A 20274-nucleotide genomic window follows, 5' to 3' on the forward strand; every position below is an offset into this window, starting at 1 on the left:
TAGGAAGCCAGTCTTTCAGCAAAATCTGCTTATTTGCCCCAAGTGAACTTGTGTTTGTGTGATTCTTGGTTATTAACTTTAGTTAGCTCAGTTCACGCTGGATTCCAAAACCTGTGTAGACTACCCCCTTTGTATTTTGGTGTCATTTATAAGGTATTTCTAGGTCACTTCTAGGTTTGCTTTTAAAAGATATACCCATGAAAACTATAAAGTGCTGATGAAAGAAATAAAAATCTAAATGAATGGAGAGACATACTGTGTTCTGGGGATATAAGACTGTCAATACAATGAAGATGACAGTTCTCCCAAACTAACATATAGGTTTAACAACATTCCTGCTAAAATTCTAGCAAAACTTCTTATAGGTGTAGATAAGATTATTCTAAAATTTACATGGAAAGGCAAAGTAACCAAAACAGCTTAAAAAAAAAAAAAAGTTTTGAAAAAGAAGCATAATGTGGGGAGAATCACTTTAATTTTAAGAAGTGATGTAGTGGGTGCCTGGGTGGCTCAGTGGGTTGAAGCCTCTGCCTTCAGCTTAGGTCATGATCCCAGGGTCCTGGGATCGAGCCCCGCATCGGGCTCTCTGCTTAGCAGGGAGCCTGCTTCCTCCTCTCTATCTGTCAAATAAATAAATAAAATCTTTAAAAAAAAAAAAAAAAAAGAAGTGATATAGTTACTGTAACCAAGACTAGGGTATTGCCAGAGGGATAAACATATAGGTCAGTGCAACAGAATTGAGAACCCAGAATTAGGCCCACACAAGTGGAGCCAAATGATTCTTGATAAAGGTGCAAATACAGTGAACCTTTCAACAATGGTATCAGAACAATTGAATATCTATGGACTCCCCCACCAAAATTAACTTCCACCTAAACCTTAGACTGAATACATGAATTAACTCCAAGTAGGTCATCAATCTAAATGTAAAACATAAAACTGTGAAACTTTTTTTAAAGAAAACCTAAGAGGAAAATCTTCTAGACCTAGAACTCAGCAAAAAGTTCTTAGCCATGACACCAAAAGCATAAAAACCATAAAAGAAAAAAATTGATAAATAAGACCTCATCAAAGTTTAAATCTTTTGGCTCTGTGACTTTTAAAAAGGGCAAAAAGACAAGCTATAGACTGGAAAAAAGTATTTGAAAACCCTATATGTGACAAAGATCTCTAGAGTGTATAAAGAACTCTCAAAACTGAAGAGTAAAAGAAAGAAAAAAAGAACAGGAAAGAAAGAAAGACAGACAGACAGAAAGAAACCCTAAAAACCTAATTAGAAAATGGGCAAACACCACAAAAACATTCAGGTTAACAAGTGAAAATAAGCTCATGTGGACACTCATCATATATGATACTCAGTCATACCCGGATCATTCATCCCAGAGAAATGAAGACTTAGATTCACACTAAGGCTGTACACGAATGTTCATAGCAGTTTTATTTGTAATTGTCAAAAACTGTTGTCAATGAACATTAAATTGTTATGTTAATGGCTGAACTCACTGTGGTATCACCACAGCATGGAATTCTACCCAGTGAAAGAAAAGGAATGGACTATTGATATATTCAAGCACTTGAAAGGGCCACAAGAGGGGCACATGGGTGGCTCAGTCGGGTAAGCATCTGCCTTTGGCTCAGGTCATGATCCTGGGGTCCTGGGATCAAGCCCCGCATCAGGCTCCCTGCTCTGCGGGGAACCTCCTTCTTTCCTTCCTACTCTCCCTTGGTTGTGTTCCCTCTCTTGCTGTCTTCCTCTGTCAAATAAATAAAATCGTAAGAAAGGAAGGAAGGAAGGGCCTCAAGCATTATGCTGAGTGAAAAAAGCCAGTCTCAGAGTCACAGTCACATTCTGAGTAATTCCACTTATAGAGCGTTCTGTAAACATGACAACATGAGAGAGAACAGAGTAGTGAGTGCCCGGAGTTAGGGACAGTGAAGAGAAAGTGTTGATGACTAGAAATGGGTAGCATGAGGGAGCTCTTAGTGATGCTGGAATCCTTCAGTATCATGATTGTGACTGTGCTTACCCAGGTCTATACAAGTGTTAAAGTGGCATAGAACTAAACACACACATTGTACCAATGTCAGTTTCCTGGTTTTGATATTGTACTATAGTTATATAATATGATGTAATCATTAGGGGAAACTGGACCTCTCTGTATTATTTTTGCAATTTCCTGTGAGTCTATAATTCAAAATAAAAATTTGAAAAGACACCCAGATCTGAGGCCTATGCTGTCCATTAGCCACTGGTTGTTTTTAAAATTTCAATTAACAAAAATAAAATTAATTTTAGCACTCTGGTCACACCAGCCATGTTTCAGGTGCTCATGTGACTACTTTCATATTACACAATACAGAACATTTCCGTCGCCACAGAAATTCAATTGACAGTGCTGATTTAGACCAGCTCAACAGTGCTGATTGCCATATGTGTGGGTACCAACCCATTTCTTAGTGTACTGTCTTAAATTTATATATTAAAGATCATGTTCTGCATCAATAAAATTTAGATAGAAGAAATGGATTTAACATGACACTTCTTGAAAGTATCAAACTTCTTGAGGCTATATCCCATATTTTAATAAGAAAAGGAAATGAAACTTTGCTTCATTTTTGAAATAGGAGTAAGGTTTTTTTTTTTTCCTTATCTGCCAAAGCAGTTGCAGTTTCTTTCCATAATCACAATACAGGATATATAGGAAATGGGCAAAATAGAGGGGAGGGACAAGTTAGGGGAAAGAGATCAGCAAAATAAGTATTTTAAATATCCCATGCTTCTTGTTATTTTTTGTTTCTTAATAACCAGTCTACCAATAGTAGCTTACCATTGCAGAGGAAGCGTGGTTTAGCAACCAGACCTTAGACCAGAATTATATTTCTGGCTCAGAGTGGCCTTGAGAAAATGACAAATGTACTCTTCTCATTCTCCTAACCAATGAGCAAACTAAGCTAAAACGACTATTGCTTGAGAGAACTAAGGGCTGAGGTATACAAAAGGAGGATCCTTTGTAAAACTATTGGTTTACAAGTAGATTAAATACAAAGTTTTGAGGAATTTGGTTATGAAAAGGTCACATGGAATAGAAAGCAGAAGTTTACCAGGTACAGACCGTTTCAGTTTTCGAGTTTGGAGTTGAATACAAGAAAACTCAGGGTGAAAGTTTTTCTTCTTCCATCCAAGGTTAATAACTTCAAGAAAGCTTTGGGAGACTAAGTAGACATTTTGGATTTTAGAGACCAGGTTTTGAAATTCAACAGTGCAGGGTTTGAATCACAGCTCCGCCACTCAGTCTCTGAGAAAGCTGCCTAACTTGACTTCTCACTTTCACCATCTGTAAAATGGGGCTATAAAAAAACCTCTTTGTCAGGTTTTTCTTGAGAAGGACACATACGTAAACAGCTCTAGTTACTGATAATTTTATCAAGTCATGGAACAGAATGATGGTGTTAGGAACAGTTAAATAGCCTTGTTATTGTCCTTTTTTAAAGGTGTATTTTTAAAAAATATTTATTTGACAGAGAACACAAGTAGGCAGAGAGACAGGCAGGGAGAGAGAGAGAGAGGAGGAAGCAGGCTCCCCGCTGAGCAGAGAGCCCGATGCAGGACTTGATCCCAGGACCCTGGGATCATGATAAAGGTGTATTTTTAGTTAAATATTTAGATAATGTTTTTGGAGGTAGGATACTAATTTTTAGCTTTGTAATAGATTGGTTAATATCATGGTTTCTAAAGCCATTCTCAAATTTAAGTGCTGTATATAGTAATGACTAAACAGAGCAAATCTTGATTTGAAGCTAAGACAGATAAATCTGTTTTGTTTTTTTTTTAAGATTTTATTTATTTATCAGAGAGAGAGAGCACAGGCAGACAGAACGGCAGGCAGAGGCAGAGGGAGAGGGAGAAGCAGGCTCCCTGCTGAGCAAGGAGCAGGATGTGGGACTCGATCCCAGGACGCTGGGATCATGACCTGAGCTGAAGGCAGCTGCTCAACCAACTGAGCCACCCAGGCGTCCCAAGATAAATCTGTTCTTATAAAAAAATCCAGTAGACCAAAATATAAGCAGCAAACTGAACAACCCCCACACATTTATGAGAGAAATGTTATTTCAGTATAATTTTTGTAACCTGTTTCTACAACTATAGCCACATAGTATCTGAAAGAACCTTGAGGAAGAGTCTTAATTAGTTATAAAGACATATAAAAATCTACAATATACAGGGTCAGATCATCAGAAAATACTTGCTTTTGATTTTTCTTTTTCTTTGATTACCACACTGCTAAAACAGTGAAAAAGATGTCGGGAACCAGAGCCAACCTACTCATTAGGATCCTTCTGGCCCTGGTACACTTAGCGGAGGAGGACAGTTGCAGTTTTAGCCAAAAGTTTACTGGCATGTGGTCAGTTTGAAGGGAACCAAGAATGCTGACATCCTCATTTGACTTCATCACTGGAGCCTAAGTACATATACCAGCACTTCCTGTATAAAACCTACCCTCATTCTGCAGAGGACACCCCAACCCTTGACTGATCTGGGTGGGGATGATGGCTTGGCTTGGTGAAGCCCTCACCTTGCTGGTATCCACACTATGTGAACATGTCATGTCTCTTTACTGTACCTTTCACTTCTTAGAATTCAGCTTTCAAAGCTGATAATAATATTTATCAAAAGCAAGACATTGTTGCAGGTGGCTTATTAGCTCTTAAAATCGCCAATCCTTGGAATATTCTACTGGATAACAGCATGTTTAAGAACTAATTTAGAAATATAATTCTATGGTGGGGCGCCTGGGTGGCTCAGTGGGTAAGGCCTTTGGCTTGGGTCGTGGTCCCGGGGTCCTGGGATAGAGCCCCGCATCGAGCTCTCTCTGCTCTGCGGGGAGCCTGCTTCCTTCTCTCTCTCTCTCTCTCTCTCTCTGCCTGCTTGTGATCTCTGTCTCTCAAATAAACAAATGGAATCTCTAAAAAAAAAAAAAAAAGAAAGAAATATAATTCTATGGAAATCATACAAAAAAAAAAATCTATCAGAAGATCTGGATTATATATAGCTTGTCTCCCTAATAGATCAGTATGGCTACATCTACCTTGACACCTATGGTTTCTGTTTTCTCACCCATACAATGGGAGGGTTTCTAAATTCCTAAGACTTCATGATTTTAATGAGTGTCTCCAAGTAGTTTCCTCTATACTTCTACTTGTTGGTTGATAAGCTACATGAAATGCTTTTTCTATCCATCAGAATTTCCTCACATATTTTCAAGCTCTTTAAGGTAGTATGCTATTTTCAATTTGTCTTTCTTTCAGAGATACAGTAATTTGAAGAAGTGATACAGCAAAAGTGAACTGACCCTCAGTATTAAAGTTTGATTCTGACAATATCTGAATATCACATGAAAGGCAAATTAGCATTTGGATTATTATGTAAATGTTGAATTCACATGATAAATCATTAAGTGTCTTGAGAAGTCTATGATTTATTAACTAAAGCATTGACTTTAATCAGTAATTTTTTCTGATATAATATCTGGCAAGGATGAGAAATTTGTTCATTCGTAACGCTCCTCCTCTAAAATTCTGATGTTTTTATGAAGTTATTTGGCATTGTTAGGTAACCTAGGAAGGAAATAGAAGGCCCTTTTGCTCAGGAAACAGAGGGCATAAACACTATTTCACTGTGTTTTGCTTTTCAGCATTCTTTATGACTTTCTGATGAATGTGAAAAAAATCCCAAGACCATTTAAAGCCTGTTTTTAAAGGAGAGTTTGTTATGAAACTATAGGCTATAACTGCTGTAAAATCACATGCCGTTGGCCCCATCCTTACCATTCCAACCCAGGACCGTAGAACTCTCTCACTACATTTTGAAATACCTTCATGGAATTTTGAAATGCTATACTTGCGTAGATCTTTGAGGCTACACCAGTGCTAGAAAAGTTATGAAACCTAGCTCTGCACTTCCTATTAGTTAGTTCTTCACCATGTCAGACAGAAGATGTGTGCGTGTCTGGTGTCTAAATACAGACTTTTAGGTTTTACCCATAAATCAGAGATCCAAATAATTGCTCCACAAGCAGGAAAAAAGTATGATTAATCAGAAGAATAAAAGGCACTGCTGGATGTTGTTGGAAAAAAGTCCTTTATGGGGGGCTGTGAGTATTGTTATTTTTGCAATTTCTATTTCTAAAATATCTCAGGTTAAAAACATTTGAAACTTTTAATATACAAAGTATATGAGTAGATGAAGTAACTGGTATTTGTCTTTTGGTTACTACTAAATGACAAGTAATTTGTCGCTATTAAAATTATCATGGCTCTTGTTTAGAATGGTTTCATGGTGTGGTTTTAGCATGAGGGTGTACTTTTTCTTTTTTTTTTATGGTCCATGTCTAATACCTTGAGGTAATGGACCTTCTCCCTGGGATTTATAGCATAACAGTGTGCCCTTAGAGTGATGGAGGTGAGCTGTGCTTTGAGTGAAACTGTTGACCCTTCTAATCAGAGACTTACAACCTCTTACTATTTCTAATATCCAGTTCTTCCTTCTGTTTCTAATACATAAAAGCTATACTTCAGTCAATTTCTTAAAACTCCAATCAATTTCTTAGAACTTATTTGTGTAGTTAATGTTCTCTTAGTCATCAATTATTTGGGGATAAGATTCCCTGTACTTCTTTTTTTTTTTTAAAGATTTTATTTATTTGACAGACAGAGATCACAAGTAGGCAGAGAGGCAGGCTGAAAGAGAGAGAGGAAGAAGCAGGCTCCCTGCCGAGCAGAGAGCCCGATGTGGGACTCCATCCTAGGACCCTGGGATCGTGACCTGAGCTGAAGGCAGCGGCTTAACCCACTGAGCCACCCAGGCGCCCCAAGATTCCCTGTACTTCTTTTTTTTTTTTTTAAGATTTTATTATTTATTTGACAGAGAGAGATCACAAGTGGACAGAGAGGCAGGCAGAGAGAGAGAGGAGGAAGCAGGCTCCCTGCGGAGCAGAGAGCCCGATGCGGGGCTCGATCCCAGGACCCTGAGATCATGACCGAGCTGAAGGCAGAGGCTTAACCCACTGAGCCACCCGGGCGCCCCAGATTCCCTGTACTTCTAAAACATTAGCAAGGTACACTGATCATGTACAAATTTAAGGATTTCTTGAAATTACATGCTAGAGTCTGAATTCTAGTTGACTTGATCCTCTGTCATTATGGCTAAATAATGTTCTCATGGTCTTTTGTATTTAACTGAAAAGCTACTGAATGTTTTTATTCAAAAAAAGTTTTAAAAAGATTATTCTTAGTAAGAAAGAAGATAAACATCAAGGTGCAACTAAAATTTTGAGGTGTTTTTCCTCTTTGTTCTGTGAAGTTGAGGTCCTATTTTATGTAGATTTTTAAATCATGGTTCTCCATTCCCATGTAACATTATATTACTTCTTGTTACTAAAAATCTTTAGTAAAAATTCAGTAACTGTATGGTTCCATTAAAAACTACATTAATTTAGTTAAGATGTCCTAGATATTTAAAATTTTTCAAGATTTTGGATTAAAAGTAACTGAGAATACCATCATTTTAAATTAGAAGACTATCTTGCAAAGTGTGGGAATTGCACTTTACAATTGAATTGCACTCGCAAACATTGCATTAGGATTTCAAACAAATGTGTTGGGTTCCATATTGGTTTAAACTATGGATTTCACATTTTTTTCAGCTTTTGCTTCTGTGTGGCAGACAGCCTTGTGCTAGCTGTTTTTCAAATGTGGATGACATTGCTTTCTTTAGAGAGACAAACTGGAGTGGAATCTGTAACAGTTTTGCAAATAAATGGATCACTGAGGAAAACTAAAAGAGGACTTCCCTAACTAAGGTTGATTCTTAGATGCACAACATCCTATGAATGGAAGACTAGATCCATGCAACAAAATAAATTAAGTAAGGGCTATGAAGATGTGCCTCAGAAAAACAGATTTACAGGGCTTTGGCCAGAGTTTTTCTCTTTGTTTCACTAGGTTAGAAGTGGCCTGGGATTCTCCTGATAATTCATCCGCAGAAGAAAAAAAAGCTTGTTCTTCATTCCCTTCTTACGGAGCCCCTATGTCACTGACTTGGTCAGACAGAGTTCTGACCTTTCTTGTGGAATGACTGGAACTGAGTATAGAGTTACTTTGAATTACTCATAAATTCTTTAATGTATCTTCTTTTTAAAACTTGATAGGCCCGATGATAAATTTTAATGGAATTGAACTAGCTATTATTTGACTACAGTCAAAATATGAAATTTTGGACCTTTCTCTTCAAGAAACTATTTTGGATAAAGAAATTTGATTTCAAGATTTCAGGAGACTTATTCTTTTTTCTTTGCCCTACCTCCACCTTCCCCTTCCTAGTTTAGACGGCAATATAAATTAATATCCTAACCTTTCTTAATAAATGAGTAAAAATTTTACTGAATATATATTATACTTAAGAATAGTCATTTCTCGGGCGCCTGGGTGGCTCAGTGGGTTAAGCTGCTGCCTTCGGCTCAGGTCATGATCTCAGGGTCCTGGGATCGAGTCCCGCATCGGGATCTCTGCTCAGCAGGGAGCCTGCTTCCCTCTCTCTCTCTCTGCCTGCCTCTCTGTCTACTGTGATTTCTCTCTGTCAAATAAATAAATAAAATCTTTAAAAAAAAAAAAAAAGAATAGTCATTTCTCTTAATATTTATTATAACTAAAATTTAGGATCTGGTTGCTACTAAATACAAGACCTTATACACACACACACACACATTCTTACATTAAGAAGTCGTCAATGTGAGATTTATTGTAGCACCTGTTTGTTTTAGTCTTTAATGACAAGTATGAATAGATTTATTTTTGAGACTGAAGTAGACTAAGAATTGGGCTGAAAACCGCAGTAGTACTAAGGGGCGTTTTGTCCCATTTTCATTCTTTTGTTTTTCAGACATCCTAACCTACATATGCTTCTCTTCAGAGTGTGCATCCAGTGTGCATAGTTTCTAAGGATCAAATTTGTAACTGAACCATTTGGACTCCTGTCCAGTGTATGCACTAGTTGACATTTCTCCTGCCCATTTGTTTAATCTTTCCAACTCATTTGATCCTCTGGCATTAGAGGTGACAGCTGCAATTGCATATGGGTTCATGAAGTAGCTGAGTAATAAAATGCCATGAACTGATTCTTGTGTAGTTTTACCAGTGACTGAGTTGGCAACTTAGAAATGCTACAAATGGTTTGGCAGGTCAGATGGAACATTATCTTCATAGGAAGAGAGTTTATATATTAAAAATTCTGGTATTGATCCTGACTGATAGAAGTTCCATTTCCTAAATCCTAGAAAATGTTTACTGAGCACCTATTAGACATAGTGTTTTGTGTTATGTGCATATTACCTTTAATCCTCAGATTAATTATAAGAATAATCTTGTAAGACAGTTGATATGACCCTCTTTTTCAGATGGAGAAAGCAGGTTTATGTACTCATGTCTACATATTTAGTATTACATGAGAAATAGCAGGGCTGAAATTCGTGTCCAGGATCATTTGTTTCCAAAGCTTGTGTCCAGTCCATTACACATTGTAGCAGTAGTTTTGTTCATTTTGAAAGGTCTTTATTTCCACGGATGGACATTGATCATTATGCTGAATGGTGCTATGAACATTATGTACATGTCTTTTGGTGGAATTATTGGGTCACAGGGTATGCATATATTCAGCTTTAGGAGATGCTAGCCTAAAAGTTTTCCATAGTGGTTGTAGTGTGTGAATATTTTAGTTATTCCAATTCCTTGCCAGTACTTTCTGCTGGTTTTAAAACATTTTAGTCAGGTGTCTAACGATATTATTTTGTTTGACTTTAATTTACATATCTCTGATGATTAATGATTTTTATGTACTTATTAGAGACCTTCTTTCTTGAAGTTCCCAGTCAAGAATTTTGCCCATTAAAAAAAAATCAGATTGTTTTGTCTGAGTGCTTTGTGTATTCTGGATATGGTTCCTTGGACAGCGAGTTACAAATGTTTGTTTTTGCTTTAATGCTGTCATTTTTATAATTAGTGGTGCCCTTTCATCAATGATGTCCAATTTAAGTTACATCCTTTAAAGTTAGGTCTCTGTGTTCTTTTTTAAAATTTTACCTATCTGAAGGTGGTGAAGGTGTTTTCATATAGTATTTCTAGAAGCTTATTGCTTGTTTATAATTGTTTAACCTTTTAGGTCTAGGATTCTTCTGAAATGGGTTTTTGTAAAAGCTGTGTGGTAGAAGGTCAAGATTTTATTTTTTTGTGCCATGTGGATCTTAAGTGGATTTAGCACCATTTACTGAAAAGACTGTCCTTCGCCTACTGTCTCTCAATGTCAGTTTTGTTACACAATTTTAAGGGAGAATTCTGACATTTGACATTTCCAGAATCCAAACCATCTTAAATTCTCTTCATGGCTTTCCTTAAGTTGTCTCAAGTGTAGGCCATGTTTTCTATTTCCTCTAGCCTCACCTAGGATAGTGCCCTATACACATTGTAGGAAAGAGTAGAGAATTTGCCACTTGTGGAAAGGTTTTTATTGACAGAATGGCAGCCATTTGGGTATATATCACTGCCGGGGCAGGAAAAGGAAGTGGCTTTGCTTTGCTAGGTGGGAGCAGTGTATGGGTTTTTTTGAGGCAAAGTCTTCCTAGCTGCACTTTTCACCTAAATTTCTTTACACGGAAAACTATGGAGGTTTGGATTATAGTTCTCACTGGACTGAAAGCAAGAATCACAGGACTCATTCACCGAAAACAGTTCTTTAGCTGTACTCTCTGATGCGTTCTATATTTGCTCGATAAACATACATGTTCCCCATAGTGGGGAACTCCCCCCCCCCCCCTCATTTGTTTGGTTTCATTGGTTTTTAATTTGATTTTTAAGTAAGCACAAAGAAAGCATCCATGAAGGATTTTGGGTTCTGGCCATGATGGAATAATTGGTATTGGAATACTTTTCTGCCATAAGAAAACTATAAAAATGGAAAGATATATGCAGCTTTGTGTGCTTATATTAGGAAAGAAGTTTTAGAATCAGTGACGGTAAATACAAGGAAAGGCATAAGAAACATGAAAGTGAACAATATGCAGTAGAGAACAGACAAGAGAGAAAATACAACAAAATGTTTCTCCGAAATATAGTAAGATTGATAAATCACTGTTGAGACTGATCAAGAATAAAAAACAATTCCAATATCAGGTTTCTTATAGATATTAAAGGGATAAGTAGTTACTATGAGCAACTTAGATGCAATACACAAATTTCTTTGAAAGACAAATTAAGGTGGCCCCTGGGTGTCTAAGTCAGTTGAATGGCTGACTCTTGATATCGGCTTGGTCATGATCTCAATCAAGGCCCTGGATTGGGGCTGTGGCAGTCTCCTTGCTCAGCCAGGAGTCTGCTTGAGCTTCTCTCCTCCCTCCCCCCCAACTCCTGTATTCTCAATCTTTCTCTCTCTCTCAAATCTTAAAAATAACAGAAATTTTCCTTTTTAAAAAAAGGAAAGACAAACTGAGGAAACAAAACAAATGGGAAGAAATAGGAATTTGAGTAGTCATACAACCTACTAAAGAATTTGAACTGGCAATTCAGAATTTTCAGAAATAATGATGTTAACATGACGTTGCTGAACCCAGAAACCATTGTGTTAGGCCATGAGGTCTGTGAGGGCAAGGAATAACTTTCGAACCTCTTTATTTGCATGTGACATAACATTCTTGGGAAATGTTTGTTAAATAGAATTGATTGGATAACTCAATACTAAGTAGAGAAATTTCTTCCCTTGAGAAACCCTACAATTCTTTACCTTTCTTTAGTAAGGAACTGAACTTTGATCTAGTTCATTTCAGAAAATGTGCACACCCTACTGAAATGAAAGCACTTTAATTTCTTGTGTTTGTGAAACTATAGGATTTGGAAGGCCTCAGGGTTTCCTTGATTGAACATATAAATCATGTTGGGTGTGAGTGTGGGCTGTGTTGGTCCCAGACATGATCCTTTAACCTAAAACCATAAATCTTGCAGTCATGAGTTAAACCAAAAGTAATGTGGATCCTCTTCCTAGCAATGGCAGTTTGGGGCGGGCTGGAAAGGGCAGATGGTGGAGGGCAGCGTGTGTGTGTGTGTTTCCTAGCATTACAGTTCTGTTGAACACTATGTTGCCCATTTAAGAAAAAAACCTTTTATTTATTTTGGTGGGTGGGGAAGGGACAGAGGGAGAGAGAGAGTCAGCATGGAGCCCCATGTGGAGCTCAGTGGACTTGAGATCATGAATGGAGCCGAAATCGGAGGCTTAGCCTACTGAGCCACCCAGGTGCACCTATGTTGCCCTGTTTTTTTTTTTTTTTTTAAAGATTTTATTTATTTATTTGACAGATCACAAGTATGCAGAGAGGCAGACAGAGAGAGTTGGGGGAAAGCAGGCTCCCTGTTGAGCAGAGAGCCTGATGTGGGGCTCAATCCCAGGACCCTGATATCATGACCTGAGCCAAAGGCAGAGGCTTAACCCACTGAGCCACCCAGGCGCCCCTATGTTGCCCATTTTTAAAGAAAGAATCAAATTATAGCACTCCAGTTGCTGCTTAAAATTCATGAGTTTCATCTTGCATGAGACATTATTCAGCTAACAGTTAAAAATCCTCCAAAGTGAACAGCATTTAGGAGACTATTAGAAACCTTATTAGAAAGTCAGATAGCAACTCTGCACAATAAATTAGCTTAACCTACAGAAGAAAATGGTACATCAGCTGAAAATAAGTCTCCTTTGAATTGGGAGGCAACTCTTCTTGGGTGGAAAGTTTTGTTTATTTGAAGAAACTTGAAATGACTATACTGGTATTTATTGGACTGTAACAGAAATTATGTTCCTTAGCTGTACCAACCACTACAACATGTTAAATAGCTTAATTATATATCAAAGTCACTTTTTAAAAAGATTTTATTTATTTAAGAGAGATAGCACACAAGGAGGGGTGGGGGAGGGAGAGAGAATCTCTGGCAGACTCTGTACAGAGCACAGAGCCTAATGGGGCGGGGCAGGGGTGGAGGAACCTCGATGCCACGACCCTGGGATCATGACCTGAGCTGAAATCAAGAGACAGAAACTTTACCAACTGAGCCACCCAGGTGCCTCACAAAGTCACCTTTTTAACCCCATCTACCCTGACATAATTAAGAATAAATTATTTATTTATTTATTTATTTATTTATTTATTTTATTTTATTTTATTAAGAAGAGTTTGCTTTTTTTAAAAAAATTTTCGTAAAAATTTCTTTAAAAAAAAGATTTTATTTATTTATTTGACAGAGAGGGATACAGTGAGAGAGGGAACACAAGCAGGGGGAGTGGGAGAAGCAGGCCTCCAGCTGAGCAGAGAGCCTGATGCAGGGCTCGATCCCAGGACCCTGGGATCATGACCTGAGCCAAAGGCTGACACTTAATGACTGAGTCACCCAAGTGCCCCTAAATGATTTCATATAATTTCTTAAAGAGCACAATATTTAGAAAAATTCCAATCCTGATGTGTATTATATGAATGTTTTAAAGGAAAGGCATCAAAATATTGGTCATGATTATATCTACATGATTGCTTTATAGGTGATTTTAATTTTATTTCTGTAATTTCTTAATCTGTAAAAATACATTGCTTTTTAGTCATTAAGATATTTTTGTTTAGTAATATTTGCAAGAGTTAACTAAAAATAGAATTTTTTTTCACGGTGAGCATAGCAGTTAAAATTCGTTGTACTTTGGGGGTGGGGGAGGCTGGCTGGCTCAGTCAGTAGAGCATGTGACACTTTTCTTCTTTAAGATTTTAATTTATTAGAGAGAGAGAGAGCATGAAGGAGGAGGGGCAGAGGGAGAAGCAGACTACCCACTGAGCTGGAAGCCTGTCACAGGACCTGGTTTCAGGACCCTAGGATGGTGACCTGAGCTGAAGGCAGAATCTTAACAGACTGAGCCACCCTGGTGCTCAGAGCAGGTGCCTTTTGATCTCAAGGTCCTGAGTTCAAGTCTCATGTTGGGTGTGGAGCCTACTTATAAAAAAGAAAAAGAAAAAGTAAAAAGAAGCCATACTTTTTATTGAAATACACTTAGAAACATGTTAACATAGTGCATATCTGAAATTGCTATAATTTTTCATACAGGTAAAGCAGGATATGTAATACATTGTTTTTGTAAAAATAAAACATTTTTGTTATATACATCTGTATGATATATGAATGTGTAGAAAAGAGTTCAGAATAAGTACTGCAAAACAGTAATTAGGGGTTATCCAGAGATAGTAAGGTAGTGAGAGTAAGCTGCTTAATTGCCTTTTGCTTATTTTTTTTAACAAATTTTTTTTCTGGGGTTGGTGCCTGGGTTCTCAGTCAGTTAAACATCAGCCTTTGGCCTTAAACAGAGGCAGCCTTGCTCTCCAGGGACAAGGCAGTGAAGGTGGAGATGTATGAAGAGAATGTAACTGGAGGCTTACGAACTGGCCAGCTATTTTCAACTCCAAGATTGGCTGACTCTGCTGTTTCTTTCTTTTTTTTTTTTTTTTAAAGATTATTTATTTATTTATTTGGAAGAGATAATAAGGAAGCGGGGGGGGGGGGGGGGGGGGGGTAGGGGGAGGCAAGCTCCCCGCTGAGCAGAGAGCTCGATGTGGGGCTCGATCCCAGGACCCTGGGATCATGACCTGAGCTGAAGGCAGAGGCTTAATCCACTGCGCCACCCAGTCGCCCCGACTCTGCTGTTTTTGAGAGGAAAACCCCATAGTGTGATCACACTGGAATAGGATTAGGATTTAGATGACTGCCAGGTTTGTGTTGTGAGGTAAAGTCCGGGTCATAGCCAGGGAACATGGAGATCTGGTGTCAAAGTCACCAGTCACTGTCCAGCCACCCTGTAGGAGACCAAAGAAATAGGAAAGTGCCAAAAGAAAGTTAAAAAAATTTCCCTTGATGTACAGTTTTGCTAAGGCAGACGTCTCTTTTTCACTTTTCCCACTGAAAGCATCTAGGATATTAGTGACCTCTATAGGATCCCTTATATCTCCTGGGCTGCTAGCCATCTTTCTTTTGAGCCCCCTCATTTGTCCTGGACGAAGTGTGATATCCTGATGAGTCGAGATCATTAGTCCTAGATACAGGCTTACTGCCTGCTTGTTTAAGACCAGCAAACATACCTGCTCAACTTGCTTCAGAAATTCGTCACCTATTTCCACTCCCATTCACTCAGATGTGTTAGGGACCTGGCTTCATGGCCACTTCCCACATAGGTTACAGAGGTGTAGCCCATCTTTACGCGGTCTTCTTTCAGTCCCTACCCTTTTTTATTCTTTTCATTTGTTCTTGCAGCAAAGATGTAATGAGCATCTACTTTGGGCCAGACCTTGAAGAGTCCTTAGTAAACAAAACAAAGGCTCCTTATTTATGGAGTTTACCATCTAGGGTAGGAACCCAAAAATGAGTGGAAAAAGAACAAACATTTAATGTTGGGCAGTGATTAGTGCTATTAAGCAACAAAGAGACGAAGGTGTTGGGGTCGGTAGAAAGTCACAAGAGATAGGGTTGTGAAGTGACATGGCATCTAAGCGCAGACTTGTATGGAGTGTGTTACGGAAGCAAGAGGAAGATTTGGGGAAATGTGCTAGGCAGAGGGAACTGCAAGCACAGAGGATCTGAAACAAGAATGAGGTTTGGCATCCGAATGTGGTTGGGAAGTATTTAAATTCCTGTACAGTTGTTGGGCGGACTATTATGACGGCTGCTAAGACCTTTACTCTGACCCACCTCCTGCTCTATGCTCAGTAAGATATCGTTTACATTGGTTTTTTGTTGTGTGTGTGTGTTTTTTTTTTTACATAAAGGGATGAAAAGCTTCTCTTCTGCTAATGGGGTCCATGTTTGAACTGATAACTACATATTTTGCCCATGAATTGCTGTATAATATCTAAGCACATTTGCTTGGGATGTGTTTTATGAATTTATTCAGTGAACATTTACTGACCTTCTCTGATTAATTGGTTGTGACCAAAGAGGGAGAAGGTAGAGAAGGAGTTGCTGATACAAGAGAAGAAAGGAGTTGCAGGAGAGCGTCCTGGAGAACCAGGAGAGGTGGTAGTGAGGTGGCACGGGAGGAAGGAATGTCAGAGAAGCACAAGGTCAGCACAGCCAGACATATGCAGGAAAAACAGTGTAGGGATACGGGAACGTAACAGTGCAACCTGCGGGTTGGGCAACTGGAATGTCCCTGCTGATCTTGATGGGAGCAGGGTCAGTGCGTGTGGGTCAGACAGAGGTGAGCTGAGGAAGTGGAAGCAGTTGACTGTAGAGGTCTCACCTTTTGAGAAGTGCAAATGAGAAAGAAAGGAGCAAGATTGGACAGCTTGACAAGAAAATGAAGCTGAGAGGGGTTTTGTTTTTTATTTTAGAAGAAACTTTTAAGTGTATGTGTGTGTGTGTGTGTGTGTCTGTGTGTGTGTTTCATGACAAGAAATGCTCTTCTTGGCTCACAGAGTAAACAGTTGTTTGTGTATGTGTCCCATCACTCTACTTTCAAACATGATTAAAACATCTTAGACCTGCATAGTTTTCCAGGTATTCAAAGAGAGTTCACCTGTGTGATCTTGAACTTCTTGAGAGGAAGGTACCAAGTATTGTGCCTAGGTTTCTTAGATGCAAGTCTCAAAGCTCAGGTTGGAGCTCCGAAGTCACCCCACTAATATTTTAGGGACAAGAAGTTTAATCCTGGGGCGCCTGGGTGGCTCAGTGGGCTAAAGCCTCTGCCTTCGGCTCAAGTCTTGATCTCAGCCTCCGCAAGGAGTCTGCTTCCTCCTCTCTCTCTGCCTGCTTGTGATCTCTGTCTGTCAAATAAATAAATTTAAAAAAAAAAAAGAAGTTTAATCCTTCCATCCCATCTTGCCCAGAATTCGGCAGTCTGTATTCACAGCATTAACTAACCAGGATTTGCCCCCCACCCCCCCATTCAGCCAGTTATCCTCTGGTTGCCTAAGAAAAGAACCCAGGGCATTTAGAAATAATTTACAGGGCAGATGAAGAAACTTTTCAGAATATGCTGTTAGGTCCTATGTGCCACACACACCCTTCTCCCCCACATGTGCATCTTCATACGTATATCCCCTCACACACACACTCCTGCCACACATACCACACACGCGCACACACACACCTTCCAATGTTCACAGTTGAGTTTACCTCAGTCCTAGTCTTAGAGGATTTTTGCTCACAAAGCCTGGCTACTCTTTTCAATACTTTCCTCTCTGGGGTTTGGGCTTATGATAGAAAGATAAAGCTAGGTTGAGAGAATTGATTTTATAAGACCAGATAGGCCATAAATAAATCTCCAGGTTTCAACAATAAAGGTTCGGTTGATTATTTTTGCAGGATTTGCTTTCCTTCCTAACAAAGGAAATCCTGTACAACTTAAGCTCAATAGTTTTGAATAAATTTGATCAAAAGTAATAGTGGTTTGCATGGGTTATCTTTCAGGATATTTATTTTTTGAGCTATAAGTGGTAATTATTGAGCCTTGAGTTTTACGAGCACAAAACCTGGGTTGTCATTTTCACTCTGGCCTTATCTCAGTCTCTTAAAATAAAAGAATTCATCATTTTGATCATTTTGATAATTTTATGGAATGACATTTGTGTGATGTATCTTTGCCACTTCCCTAGCACTATAAATCTATCACTGCTTTACCTTTTTTTTTTTTTTTTTAAGATTTTATTTATTTGACAGACAGAGATCACAATTAACCAGAGAGGCAGGCAGAGAGAGGAAGGGAAATAGGCTCCCTGCTGAGCAGAGAGCACTATGCGATGAGATGTGGGGCTTGATCCCAGGACTCTGGGATCATGACCTGAGCCGAAGACAGAGGCTTTAACCCACTGAGCCACCCAGGTGCCCCTATCACTGCTTTATCTTGTTAGCACCATACCTGCTCTCACCCCTGCACCAGAGGTAAAACTGTTTCTTAAACATGCTGAGGACTCCTTTGGAAAAAGGAGCCTGTGTCTCCTTTTTCTTACCTATAGAGTTTAGGTTGGCACTTTGCAAACTGTGGAAACCTAATGTCTTGCTTAGATAACATTCTTTGTTCTTATCCCATTTTCCACTTATTGAACCCTCTCATAAACATGTAACTTAAATGTATTTACTAATGTAATTAATTAATATAATTATTACATTAGCAGAAATGTATATTATATTAGACATAGGTACTCTCTGTAAAGAGTCTTCAACTTTCATATATTTCTGGAATTTTCTTACCCAAGAATTTAAAACATCTAGATTCCAACTTAAATGAATCACTTCTTTTAAAAAAAATGTGGGTACAAATGGAGAATGGGGAGAGCAACAGACTAGGACCCAATGCGTGGGTTTTAGAGTCAAAGTGAAGGATTTGGAAGGAGAGGGAATATTACCCTATGGAAGACAGCAGTAGATAATCTAATGATGTGAAAAATTGGATCCCGTTATTCACATTGGACTATGACATTGTTCTTCTGATTGTAAATAAAAATATCCCTGTGGGGTGCTTGGCTGGCTCAATTCTTGATTTCAGGGTCATCAGTTCAAGACACACATGGGGTATGGAGCCTACTTAAGAAAAAAAATCCTGACGCATTGTTAGACCTGAGTCTATCTGATGGCTGGACGTGCATGGAAAATGACTAGTATATAAGACCCCTGATATAGATTTATCCTCCTTATAATTGTTTTCTTTACAATATGGTAGCAAGTCCTAGAAAGGAAAGTACTTCTTTCAAATGCTAACCACAAGAGAGGAATGATGGGCAATTAAAAAAAAATTTACTTCCATCAAATCAGACCAGATTTGTTACTGTATCATCTTAACCCCTTGCAAACTAGGCAGAAAATTTCCATTTGTTTATTTCCATTTTATTTTATTTGTTTTCACTTATTTTCTTTTGCTCATAATAGGCTCTTTACCCTGCAAATACATTTTTTAAAAAAATTATTTAAATTCAATTAATTAATGTATTATTAGTTTCAGAGGTAGAAGTCGGTGATTCATCAGTCTTATATAACACCCAGTGCTCATTATATCACATGCCCTTCTTAACGTCCATCACCCAGTTGCCCCATTTCCCCCATCCCCCCCCCACTACCCTCAGTTTGTTTCCTATGATTAAGAGTCTCTTATGGTGTGTCTCCTTCTCTGGTTTTGTTTTGTTTAATTTTCTCCTCTCTTTCTCTATGCTCCTCTGTTTTGTTTCTTAAATTCCCACTTAGGAATGAGATCATATGATAATTGTCTTTCTTAGATTGACTTATTTCTCTTAGCATAACACCCTCTAGTTCCATCCATGTCATTGCAAATGGCAAGATTTGGAGGTTTTTTGATAGCTGCATAATATTCCTGAGTTTGTGTGTGTGTGTTCACATCTTCTTTATCCATTCATCTGTTGATGGACATCTGAGCTCTTTCCGTAGTATGGCTATTGTGGACATTACTGCTATAAACATTCGGGTGCAATGCCCCTTTGGATCACTACATCTATACCTTTAGGGTAAATACCCAGTAGTGTGATTGTTGGGTCATAGGGTAGCTCTATTTTCAACTTTTTGAGGAACCTCCATACTGTTTTCCACAGTGGCTGCCCCAGCTTGCATTCCCACCAACAGTGTAGGAGGGTTCCCCTTTCTCTGCATCCTCACCAACATCTGTCATTTCCTGACTTGTTAATTTTAGCCATTCTGACTGGTGTGAGGTGGTACCTCATTGTGGTTTTGATTTGTATTTCCCTGATGCCGTAGATGTTGAGCACTTTTTCATGGGTCTGTTGGCCATTTGGATGTCTTCTTTGGAGAAATGTTTGTTCATGTCTTCTGCCCATTTCTTCGTTGGATTTTTCATTCTCTGGGTGTTGAGTTTGATAAGTTCTTTATAGATTTTGGGTACTAGCCCTTTATCTGATGTGTCATTTGCAAATATCATCTCCTATTCTGTCAGCTGTGTTTTGGTTTTGTTGACTGTTTCCTTTGCTGTGCAAAAGCTTTTGCCATTGTTTCCTTTGCCTACATATTTGTTCTAAACCATTGTTTTAAAAACTAATTGCAAAAAAAGTCAAATTAGGAGGAGTCAAGATGGCGGAGAAGTAGCAAGCTGAGACTGCTTCAGCTAGCCAGAGATCAGCTAGATAGCTTATCTAAAGATTGCAAACACCTGAAAATCGATCTGCCGATGGATTTTCAGGTGTTTGCAATCTTTAGATAAGC

At 38.5% G+C, this 20274-nt stretch overlaps 1 protein-coding gene across 4 annotated transcripts in view; it reads left to right on the forward strand.

The window, feature by feature from the left end:
- The window catches only part of FGD4 (FYVE, RhoGEF and PH domain containing 4), a 214691-nt gene that overhangs the window by 59683 nt on the left and 134734 nt on the right, over window positions 1-20274 (forward strand). Inside the window, exon 1 of one of the 4 annotated variants that reach the window (XM_059402873.1) lies at window positions 5996-6152. The exons of the other annotated variants lie outside the window; for them this stretch is intronic. Within the exon in view, the coding sequence (XP_059258856.1) occupies window positions 6143-6152 (10 nt within the window). The 5' untranslated portion in view covers window positions 5996-6142. Of the gene's footprint in view, window positions 1-5995; window positions 6153-20274 lie in introns of those variants that run through there. 4 annotated transcript variants of the gene reach the window in all.

This window comes from Mustela nigripes, chromosome 6, assembly GCF_022355385.1.
Source record: "Mustela nigripes isolate SB6536 chromosome 6, MUSNIG.SB6536, whole genome shotgun sequence".
NCBI classification, from domain to species: Eukaryota; Metazoa; Chordata; class Mammalia; order Carnivora; family Mustelidae; genus Mustela; species Mustela nigripes.